The following is a 12,198-nucleotide window of genomic DNA, read 5'->3' on the forward strand; positions in this document are numbered from 1 at the left end:
CATATGAGTACTACACCAGCTCGAGCTCGCTTAACTAAAAAGTTTCACTCACTAGAAGGCCCCTTAAACTCATCAATCAATAAGTAGGAGATATTTTACCCAACTCAAAGTGTGATATTGTTGGGTAATAGTGGGATGGCTATTGGCCTCTAGGGAAATCTCAGTGCTTCATCTTGATGGTAATCACTTCGATGCAATGTGTGCTTAGTTTTCTGTTAATACTTGTGAGATGGATTGTTTTGAACCACTACTCATGAAACATGAGTCAACTAGTTTGTCTAAAAAAACCACACATTTTAATCTATATAGCAATATCATAATTTAACTTGTTAATGAAGATATCTCCTACATATTCACACATATTTGTCATCACAAAAAAAAATCGTTAAATTTTATTAACTTAAAAAGACAACATCACTTTGTAGACCTCCTTTAATTGACATCTTACACTATTATTAATTAGATTTCTATAAGAGATTTAAAATTATATGTTATGATCTTTATACTTATTCGCACTTTATGTTCACTAGCTTATTCACTAATTAAAGTATAGTAGCAACATTAGTATGGATATGAAAGGAAAACAAGATTCATTTGTTCTTTTCTATTTAATCAATGTCATTCGTAGTATAACAAATTTTATCACGATCTCAATGCATTTTTCCTTTTAAAATCTCTAGGTAGCTAGAAACTAAAAAAAAGTGTTGCTTTTACGATACATATCTTAGTCAAAATACATTTTAGTTTTGAAATCTTTCATAGTCCTAAAATCTAAATTTATCTAGATCCTTATTTTGTTTACTTTAAAATATTGAAGTAGCAATATTAGCTCTAGGTTGTTTTATATGGAGGCATCTCATAAAGTTGTCATACAAACTCCATTAATTTTTTCTCATTGACATCATAATATAGTCAATTGCTTAAAAATTAAGTTCAACTAATATTGTCAATCTCTTATTAAGAATTCTAATGGCTTGTGTAAAAAGGATCTATAATAATAATAGACTTTGATGTCTTATAGGGAGCCTCAATGAAACTTGCACATTGGTAAACCAAAAGCTTAAATATTTTATTAGACAATTGTTTGCTTACAATCGTCTGAAGACAAAGACAAAACAATTTTCAATTAAGGAATCCATATATTCTTTGTTAAGAATAGAAGAAATCTTAGGAACTAACAATATAAAGATGTCAAAGACTTCAATAAGAGGAGAGGTATAGTTTTGATATGGCATAAAAACACTACCATGGTAAACTTACATAATTGAGATGCTAATTTGTCACAAACACGACCAAATTTTAAACATCTATTTTTATTTTACTACATTAAAAATAATATTAAGTTTCCTAAATAATCATAGAAAACTCATCTTTTCATTACCCAAAAAATAGTGATTAACTAACCATAAGCAATCAATTTGTACTAAATTTAAAAAGGGATCAAAAGCTCTTAAAACAAGAATAGTGATGAAGTTAGTCAATTCATGACATTTAAAAAATTTTTTTTTTAAAAGTCCAAAAAATTACAAAATAAAAACAATCATGCTAATTATTAACAAATTTTGGTCAATATAACTCGATTCTATAACGAAATTTGGTCAATATAAGTGTGTTAGTCAGACATGGCACCGCCTACAAAAGTTTACTCTGTTTCGGAAGCTACAATTTTGATTACCTACACAAAATAGGATTCCGTGAAATTGCGCTCTCATTCAAATAAATAAACTATCACGTTGCTGAATAACGTTACTTGCGACTTGTCTTATATCGTTCCATTGTGGGCAACGACAGGAAGCGCAAGTGTTGAGAGTTCGAGTTGTATGAGGAAACGAATTTCTTCATCCCTAGTCTTTGTATACAATTGGCCATCTAATAATTGAAGACGAGGATAAAAAGGTTAGGAGCATCGAAAGACTGAATTAAAATTGCTTTCGGAACAATGACTGGAGATCGAATTGGTGCGGGAATGCATGTTGTCGTGGTGCCACTCCCTGCGCACAGCCACCTCAGTTCCCTCCTCCATTTCTCCAGAGTTATCGCCCAAAGAGGAGCAACCGTGTCCTTCGTTTCCACCTCCGCCCATATTCACCAAGTCCGCCGCCGACTTGAGGGATGGGAGCTTCACAACTTTGATATTCGTTTCCACGAATTGCCCATGCCGAATCTTTCATCACCTGAAGAGCTCAACGATGTTCAGAGCTCTCATCTGTTTCCGCTACAATTGATTTCTTTGTTCGAAGCCATGGAGGATCAGCTAGGCCCTCATCTTGATCAGCTGCTGCGTACTATCTGCTCCGAGAACAATAATAGAGTGGTTCTAGTCCACGACTCGCTCGTCGCATGGATTCAAACTGTGGCTAGCAAATATTCAATCCCTGCCTATATCTTCTGCCCCGTTGGTGCTTATTATAGGCTATGGATGAAGCGGTTAAGTGATCAAACATGGGGTTTGGCCCCTGTTAATATATCACCGAACCGTTGCTTTCCTCAAAGATTATTAAAATATGCTAACCGCCAAAAGTCTCTGTTAGGGTCCGTCAAGGGATATATAATAAACACGTTCAGTGCACTGGAATCACAATTCATTGACCAGGGAAGAGAGGAATTAGTCTTCGGCGGGAAGCCGGTGTGGAGTGTGGGACCTCTTCTTCCGCGGGCCTTTTTCAGTGAAGAACGTCGTTTGCGACTGCAGACAGACTCAGACTGCGTGAGATGGTTAGATACACAGGCTACTGCCTCCGTTCTCTACGTTTCATTCGGCAGTATATCGTCTCTTTCGTCCACGCAGATCCGAGAATTGGCCGAGGGATTGGAACGCAGCGGGCAGCCTTTCTTGTGGGTGCTTAGGATTTCCGACGGGGCTCATTCCTCGACAGAAGCGCAGTTCGATTCGGCTTGGAAGTTTCTGGAACATGAAGGGTACGAGAGGCGATTAGAGGGACGTGGTTTTATTGCGAGGAATTGGGCGCCGCAGCTTGACATCCTATTTCACAAGTCGACTGGTGGGTTTTTAACGCACTGCGGTTGGAATTCCGTGTTGGAGAGCATCAGCGCTGGAGTGGGCATGTTGACGTGGCCCCTGCATACTGACCAGTTTGCTAATGCGGCTCTGATCACTCGGGAGTTGAAAGCGGGCGTGGAGGTGAAAGAATGGGAAAACGCAGATGAAAATGAGGAGTTGAGTGCGGAGGAGGTTGAGAAAGCGGTGAAACGACTGATGAGGAGTGAAGAAGGAATGAAGGTGAGAAAGAGGGCGCGAGAATTGAAAAGCGAGGCACGAAGGGCCGTAGGGGAAGGTGGGTCTTCGTCGAAGGATAAAGATTCTCTTCTTCGTCACTTATCTGCATCAATTGCCGATTAGATCAACCGATCTGGTCGAAAATCAGAACTTATTAGTTACACTCCGGATAGAATATTAGCGGCCATCGAAGTCCCACGTGTTGCAAAATTTAGTTACCGAGAGTTGATCGAATCCATTTGTTTAACTCATTATTATTTATTTGTTTTTTAAAGGATTTTATTTTGAATGCAAGAAATTTTAGATGTTTAGAGTAAGGATTTTGTCATCAAAGTAAGTGTTGTCTGCCTTATTTAAATAATTAGTTTCATATCGGAAGAGGGGTTCTATTGTTATTTAGTCTTATAAAATATTTGTATTTATAATTAAATTAACAAATAGTCATATGTTATCAAAATGGATGTTCATGTGAATGAAAACTTTTAAATGTTATGAAAATAAATGTTGCTATGGTTTTGCTCAAGAATCTGACATCATGTTGCTTGAATTTAGTTATGAAAATGCCTATACCATTGTAAACTAACTTGGTATTGTCAAGCACTAATTTCTTGACATTCTTTTCATTAACTGGTATGTCGCCTTCATTACACAGTCCAATGACCTCATGAATTCAGTTAGCAAAGATCTTAACTACATTATTTCCTAACGAGACTTGCCATCATGAATTCAACTTAAAATTATCCTAGTCCATTCTTCATTATCAAACTCATTATAGAAAAGAAACTTAACTAGGTCATTATCTTTTAGATACTCAGAGCCTTGCTTATAGCTCATGTCCTAATTGTAAATGTTATCAAATTAATTTGAAATATGATCTTCACTTAAATTCTCAAATTTGCTTCTCAAATAACTACCCACATCTTCTAAGTGAACAATGTTTTCTAGCATTCTTGATAATGTGGGACCAGGGTCATCACTCACATACTTAAGAGGGTTAGCCTTCAATTTAGGCCTTGCTTCATCTTTCACATTATGAATTAAAGACTTATCCATCTGTATGATTGAATTGTTGATACAATTCTTAGAATTATTCTTTGGTTAAGAGTAAAATGCCTCTATTAAATGCATAACTAGGTCTTCCAATTCTTCACACTTAAAAACTCTTCAAATCTCCTTTAATTCTACTATCAAGTCTCTCTTGATTTCTTCTTAACTCTTCACATGGTTGAATGATACTCACAATCATGCTCGCACGACTTATATATTTTCAAAATGATCTCTGCATTAATTGTGCAAGTACTCAATCCTCAAAAATCTATTTTTGTTAACCATTAAACTTGTTTTCATTTGTACATTTTCATGCGATATCCAATTGACTTGGACTCTTAACTAGAGCTTCCTTATGATCTTCTTTTCCTTCTTCCAACTTGATCTCTAACCTTTATTCTATCTTTCTAGTACTCTGTTTTCAAGGGGAAAGTGCTTAGTCCAAATAAGATGAATCACACACAATGGCTGACTTCAATCTCTCATTAGGTGCATCAAAATACTATTCTTCTAATAGCATATGTGAACTTGATAGATTTTTTAACTTCACAAATACCTCCTTGAATTCTTCAACATGTTCTTTGAGTACATCTTTCTGACTGCTATTGCTATTGTCATTTCTTCTATCATTTTTGTTGTTGTTCCTTCTAAATTTTTGGTTCTTTTTGATGTTCTTCATGTCCATTCTACAAAATCTTGCAACATGACCAAAGTTATTGCATAATTGACATACAAGTGTACTCGTTCTCTGATTATGTCCATTTTAATTAATTGGTGCTATGCAATTCCTAGTAATGTGTCCAAAGTTGTTGCACTTGTAACACACAATATTTCTCCTTGTAACCTATAGGGTCAATATCCCTAAACATTCTACTATTGCTATTATTATAAAACTTAGGTTTCCTATAATCAACTAATTTATATCCAAAACTATGACAATTATAATAGTATAAAGTAGTAATAGGTTTGAAAGAATTACTTGTACAATCTCACTCAAGAACATATGACCAACTTCATTACATATAAAGCCTCTACCTATGAATTCATATCTTACCTGTTCAGGTGGTTCAACTTGCTCTATTTGTTTGGGTTAATCACATTTCTTAGGTTGACTTTTTTGCTCAACTTCTTTAGGTACTTCATTAAATTTACTTGCCTCAATTTCATTCTAATCATTCTTCTTAGGTTGTGGGGTTTTAGCAACTGGATTTGATTCTTTCATAACTTCAATTTTCTTTGCTAATCTTTCTCCAATTAGACATCCAAGACCTATCTTATCATAAGAAGACCTCTAATAGAGTAGTTGTTCATCAATTTTCTCACTACCATAATATAGCTTCTCTAATGGTTGTTTAGCTTGGGTCAGTTCTCCTTTCACAATAATAATGTATTTCTCAAGTTTTGCATGCTCTATTTTAATAGAATCTACTTCACATGTCACTTGTGTGAGATAGGATCCTAGATCTGCATTCTTAGATTTTAGGGTTTGATTCAATTTTGATACCATCCTTCTTCAGACTTAGTTTTAGTTCAACAATCTTCAACTTTGAAAATCTCATCTTCTTTCTTTAAGGTCACTACCTCATTACTATCATTTGTCTGCTCTTTAGGTTCTTTTCTAGATTTGAGATGATCTATCTTATCTTTTAGTTTCCCAATATAATCTTTTGCATCTTCATACCTTTGTTTTAGGTTGTCTCTTTGTTTAGTAAGAAGATCAATCTACACAAGGGCTTCTTCAAGATTCCTCTTTGACTATTCTATATCCATAGTGATCTTACTCAAGTTGTTAAGCCTCTTCTGGGTAACTGAGCTCTGATATCAATTGTTAGAAATATGTAATACTGGGTGAAGGGGGTGTGAATCAAAAACTTTTTCCCATAGCTAAGTATTGTTAATTACTTTATAACATGCATATGAAAGTAAACCAATAATGTTGAACATTAAATAAAACTATACACAAGAAGAACTCATAACACCATATTTTGTTAAGTAGGGTAAACCTTGGTGGGATGGTACCCACACGATGATCCACTAAACAAAAGAATCATGTTAAAGATATTGACCATGTTAGGTGTCTATGAATTACATATAGTGTCTTGATCCTTGTTAGAAGCCTCAAACCTATTAGGAGTTGGTATTAAAAAATGTATTCAAGATGAGCCCACTACCCAAACATGCAATTATACAATGTAGTTCTTATATACAAAAAAGTATAGATACAAAAACCTCTTTACTATTGTCTTCTATAGATGTATCTCTAGTCATACATCAAAATTCACATCATATATACCTCGCTAGCTTTCACATAAGTTCACATAACACACATTCAACACATTCACATATTGCACATATTACCACACTACTTTACATATCTCAATCTTTTACTTATACCTTTCCTTTTTACAAAACTTACCTTGTCGGCCTTCAATTATTCACATGCTTGACATAATACAAAATTAGATCTTGCTAACTTAGGGTTAACATCTAGGATTTCATCCCTAATAACTTAAATAATTATTTTTTCACCAAAATAATTCCTTAACCCATACATACCAAATTATTGATGTGATTTGTTCTACTCTCTTCACTACCTTTACTGGTGAAACCATTATATCTGTTGTCATACTGTTCATATTGTATTGTGCTCTTTCATACATCATCATGACACTTTGTACTATCTGTATCCAAGTGCACATGTGCCCAAACTATCTCTATAGATTGCACATACGAAAACTGTCTCTGTACTACTAGTGAACTTATCTGATACTTAGATAATTTTCCACATCTAACTGTGAAACCTTTATTTGTACATTGTGCCTTCTCATCCTGAGATATATGTTTCCATAAATGACAACCCTAACATATCCTACTTATCCATATTTCCAATAGATGGACCCACTATTCAAACAACCTCAGTACTATCCTCACTGAATAATACAATGGCTCATGAACACTATCCAACAACATCTTCTTTGTGAGATACAACTCTTTGTCTACTCATTTCACCTTACTACACCAAATACTTCTTTGATCAAAAGATATTCACTATCTAGTTTGATGTATCTCATAAACAAGTTCGCATATGCACATTACACAAATATAATACCCTCTACCTCAAGGAAAACACATTTCCCTTATATCACATCCTAAAACACATTATTGATTCAGCATTGAGGCTTTCCCAATTCACAATAATAATATAGGACCAACTTAAGATATTTCAAATTTATAGGTTACATTAAATCTTTACACATGTCATAATTACACACAATTGTCAACTCACAATCTTCATAACTCTTTACACAATGCTCATATGAATATGCACATTTGAGCACAACATCTTCATCTTGTCTTCTATCTCTGTCCAAGTCCACATAAACATATTTTGTCTCTGTTAGGAGATACAATCCAAACAAAAGTAACTATTAGACAAAAACTCTGTCTGAATGCTACCTTCACTAAATCCATCATATCTCTATACGTTATTATGTTTTTGTATGTACTCTTAACTGTAGCATGTAGACACTTTGTAGAACATATGATGCCAAATTTGATGCCCATGATAGTCTTAGAGAACATCATATTCAAAGAATTGACTTTTCTGTGGAGGTTGTCTATGTGGATAATAAAACTCTTCTCCTCTTTCAGCTTTGTCTCCATCTGGTGAAGAGTGGATTTCCCAGTCTCACTTGCTTCCATCTTGTTTGTGTTCCTCCTGTGTTCCTTGTTTGTGTTCCTCCCGTGTTCCTTCTCTTTGATCCCCATATGAACCTCAATACATGAGCCTCCTAGTCTTCTATCATATCTTATATATCTTTCCAAGTCTACATGACTACATTCCATCTTTGTTAGGAGATACAATCCAAACAATAGAATTTGTTATACAAAAACTCTGTATGAATGATTCTTTCAATAAATTTATCATATCTTTGTATAGTCTCCATATTTTAGGATGTGCTCTTAATTGTAGCATGTAGACATTCTGTAGAAACCATGAGGCCACATTTGATGTTGGTGATGGCCTTAGAGAATATCTTATTCAAAGAATTGAATTTTCTTTGGAGGTTGCCTATGTGGATAATAAAACTCTTCTCCAATTCTTTTAGCTTCATCTACATCCAATTAAGAGTGGATTGCCCTATCTTACTTGCTTCCACTTCTCTTGTTTTCCTCCCCAGTTCCTTCTCATCAACCCCTCGATGAAACTCAATATGAGCCTCCAAGTATTCTTCCATTTACTCATCAGTATTTTTGACCTCTTCCCCCACAGTGTCACTATCTTCTAAATTTGAAACCTCTTGGCTACAATGAGAAACCTCATCTTTCATCTCATAAACTATTTCCTCTTTCTTGGTAACTTGGGTTTCATTTTTAGTGTCCTTGGCATAAGTGGTATTTATCTTTTTTCTCATCCTTTCTGATGTCATTTCACCAAAACTAGAATCATAACTTTTAGTAGAGTCAATAGGGTACATGCTAGCATTCTCATGGTTAGAATTTGAGCCCTATTTTCTAACATCTATAATTTCCCTTTTTATTTTAATACATTAAGTGTAGAACAAGACTGTTGTTGTGGGTAGAATTTTTTTTCTTTTGGAAGGGGTTTCCACCAAAATGGTTTCTTCTATCGATACAAATATGGTTTTCTTAACCTAGGGTTTCTTAGGATCTTTATTACAGGGACCAGTGATAGGGGGCATCTCAGGCATGTGTTTTGAACCTATTTCTTCAATTTTAACAGTGGATCCCGCTTGGCATATTTAGTAAAAATTAAAATTCCCCCAAACCTTAGGCAGTGAGAGAAGATGTGCTAATACAAAACAAACATAAAAACCTTGGTGAAATAGGGGATTATCACCATTCACAATGCTATTACCTAGCAAAGTGAACAAAGAATACAAAACACTAATTTTATCCCCATGTCAAAAAAGGCTCAACAAAGGGAAATGATACCCATGATAACCAAAACAATGTCCTTCTAAAGTAAAATACTTCATAACCCATGATAAAATGACAAGAAAAGGAGTCGAGAGTAATACTCTTTCATACCCATTTTTGGATTTGACAAGCATAAGTTTTTCCTTATCTACAAAGAACTACTTCCTAAACTTGCCACACTTTTGTGTCCCATGCATTCTCCAACACATTTATGGCTCATAGCTTACTCTATCAGCTTAAGAGTAACAACAAATTTAATACTACCCATCCTCACACTGCCCCTATGCTAGGAGTTACAGAACTTGGTGAACATAAGGTTGTTAAAACCTTTCATAGCCAAAATATAATTTCCAAGCCTGAAAATCTTGAAATAATTCAATATTTCAGTTTTATGAACAAGTTCACGATATTATCTAGGTTCAAATTTCTTCAAAGGACCTCCCATCATTCTCATTTGTCACAAATCCTCACTTTCTTCCATGATTTTGATTTTCTTGTTAGCAACTTTTACCACACGCTCCTCTATTTTTTGCATGATTGCTTCCTTGCCTCTTCATAGAATAAAGCCACTTAGTAGAGAACCTTTGAGAATACAAAATCATATAGAACTTGGAATGAGAGATAATAAAAACTAGATTAATGATTATTATGACACCCCATCTCAAAAATAAAATTTTAAAGAGTTATAATTTCTAGAAACAACATCTTTAAAATGATACAATTTCACCCTTGAGGATGTTCATATCATTATTAGGCCTCTTAATTCAATTTATAAGATAAATATGGAAAGCCAAAAGTTTGGACTTTCCCATTAACCTTCAATTTGAAAAAGTTATAGTCTTGAGTATCAACAGGGATACTATTTAGAAAGTTTTTGATGCAACAAAGATGCATTAAAATGATAGTTAGGATAATAACACAAGGCCCTCTAGTATTACCCTTGATACTCTCTCTGTAACTATGTTGAATCACTACTCATAAAACATGGGTCAATGAGTTTGACTCGAAATCACACAGTTAAATCCTGATAGCAATATCACAATTTGACTTGCTGTGGAAATTATCTCCTACTTATCAATCATTTACTAGAATTGTCTTTAGGTCATTTGGGTAGTTGCTACCATTCACTTGCATTTTTACATTGAACTCCAACCCCCAATTAGCTAGATAATCCATTGAGATTGGTATAGTCATCAAAATAGTCTTTAAATGTTGTGAGCTGGTAAGATGAATTAATTATGTCTTTAGTGAAATTATCTTCTATAGAAATGTATTGTTAAATTTTATATTATTAAATTTTTTTACAAATAAAATTTAGACTAAATATACTTAGTTTTGTATTTGGAAAATAATAATTTGTACTTATTGAAATAAAATCAATTTCATTTTATTACTTTGGAATAAAAGATGACTAGCGAGAATTTCAATTATACAATATTAATGACTTGCAATTAATACCAAAATCTACTATTTATGCAATGCAATAGTTGCTAAGGTGGAGTGTACTTATTAATGAAACTACTTTGTAATTAATAGAGAAAACACATATTAAGGTACAATTCTATACACTCTAGGGAAACACAGACAATCACCATAGAATTAAAATATAAATAAGAATCATGTGCAAAGTTATTACATTTATGTGGGATAAATGATAATTCATATTAATTTGATTATATTGGTGTATATAGTTTTCTTGTAAGAGTTTCTTAATTACAATATCTAAAGATTCACATTTATGTTTGTATATGTTGAAATTTATTATTCTCCTTTATGGTAGCTCAATGTGTAATGCATCCTTATTTATGTTTTGAATTGGTTGTACATATGTACTATGAATAACTTTATCATTTACTATATTTTTCAATTTTTGTAAAGAATTTTATATTAGATCATTTTTCTATACTATTTTATAAAAATAATTGTCAAATCCTTTAGCAATTAATGCTTTTAGTATAGGAATGTAATTTTCAATGGCAATGACAAATATGGATATTTTGAACTGAATTATTTCATTAATTTAGGTTAGTTTAGGTTAGATAAAATAAATGTTAGTATTAAAAGAAATATTAACTTTTAAGAACTTACATTCTTGTAGGTAGTTCTTGTAAGGAAAAGCAAGACTTCACAAATCTGTTTAAAAAATAATGTAAAGCGATTAGATTGAATCAAATTAGAATAATGTCTAGTCACGAGCAGTCAATGAAAGAAACAAGTCATGTGGAAATGTAGAATTATAAAAAATCATAACTCATTACTATAATCAATTATATTATTATACCTTAACTTTTCTCATTCCCTTGAATATTGAATAATATTGGAATCAATAGATATTTAAACATTTCATTACATTAATTTTTGCACTAATATGCAACCTTATGAGAAAAATAGGAGAAAATGCTTATCTCATTAAACTTGTCTGACACTTGAAATAAGTGTATGCACTCTATTGAATCAAGACATTGATATAAGATATGAATAAGAAACACAATTTCACTTTTATTATAACAATTGATAAATGTACAACTAAATTTTAGAAGAAAAACAAAAAAAATCAAACTAACCTTCATAACAACTCCTCAACTATTGAGACTTGAATAGTATCCTACAAAGACAAACAAAATCTTCATAACTAACTTTCATAACAACCTCTCAACTATTGAGACTTAGAGTAGTATCCTAGAAAGACAAACACAATCTACTTTTATGTCCAACAATTTAATATTTAGTTTGCACACGTTCCTATTATATTATATTATATTATATTTAAATACGATTTAAGTGCAATTAAAAAATAATAATATATCTCATCCACAACTCTCACGAAAAAGCAGCATCTGTTGACTTAATGGTCTAATTACTAGTATATTCTTATTGTATATTCAATTGCCCATGTGGTCCTCAATCATAACTACCCAAATTAAATTAGACAGCCTCGAGTGTACTACATGTGCAGTACCTTTGCAACTAAA

At 33.1% G+C, this 12,198-nt stretch overlaps 1 protein-coding gene across 1 annotated transcript; it reads left to right on the forward strand.

Moving 5' to 3' along the window:
* Window positions 1-1,804: 1,804 nt before the first annotated feature.
* LOC149543958 (zeatin O-xylosyltransferase-like) lies at window positions 1,805-3,555 on the forward strand. The gene has a single exon (XM_089798601.1). The coding sequence runs from the start codon at window positions 1,940-1,942 to the stop codon at window positions 3,359-3,361; it is 1,422 nt and encodes a 473-aa protein (XP_089654727.1). The 5' UTR covers window positions 1,805-1,939; the 3' UTR covers window positions 3,362-3,555.
* The last annotated feature ends 8,643 nt before the right edge of the window (window positions 3,556-12,198 follow it).

The sequence above is a fragment of the Cupressus sempervirens genome, chromosome 8 (genome assembly GCF_028749045.1).
Source record: "Cupressus sempervirens isolate cs-2001-9-10 chromosome 8, ASM2874904v1, whole genome shotgun sequence".
Classification (NCBI taxonomy): domain Eukaryota; kingdom Viridiplantae; phylum Streptophyta; class Pinopsida; order Cupressales; family Cupressaceae; genus Cupressus; species Cupressus sempervirens.

Coding starts and splice junctions, on each gene's coding strand:
- LOC149543958 (XM_089798601.1), top strand. CDS start 1,940: ATGACTGGAGATCGAATTGGTGCGGGAATGCATGTTGTCGTGGTGCCA.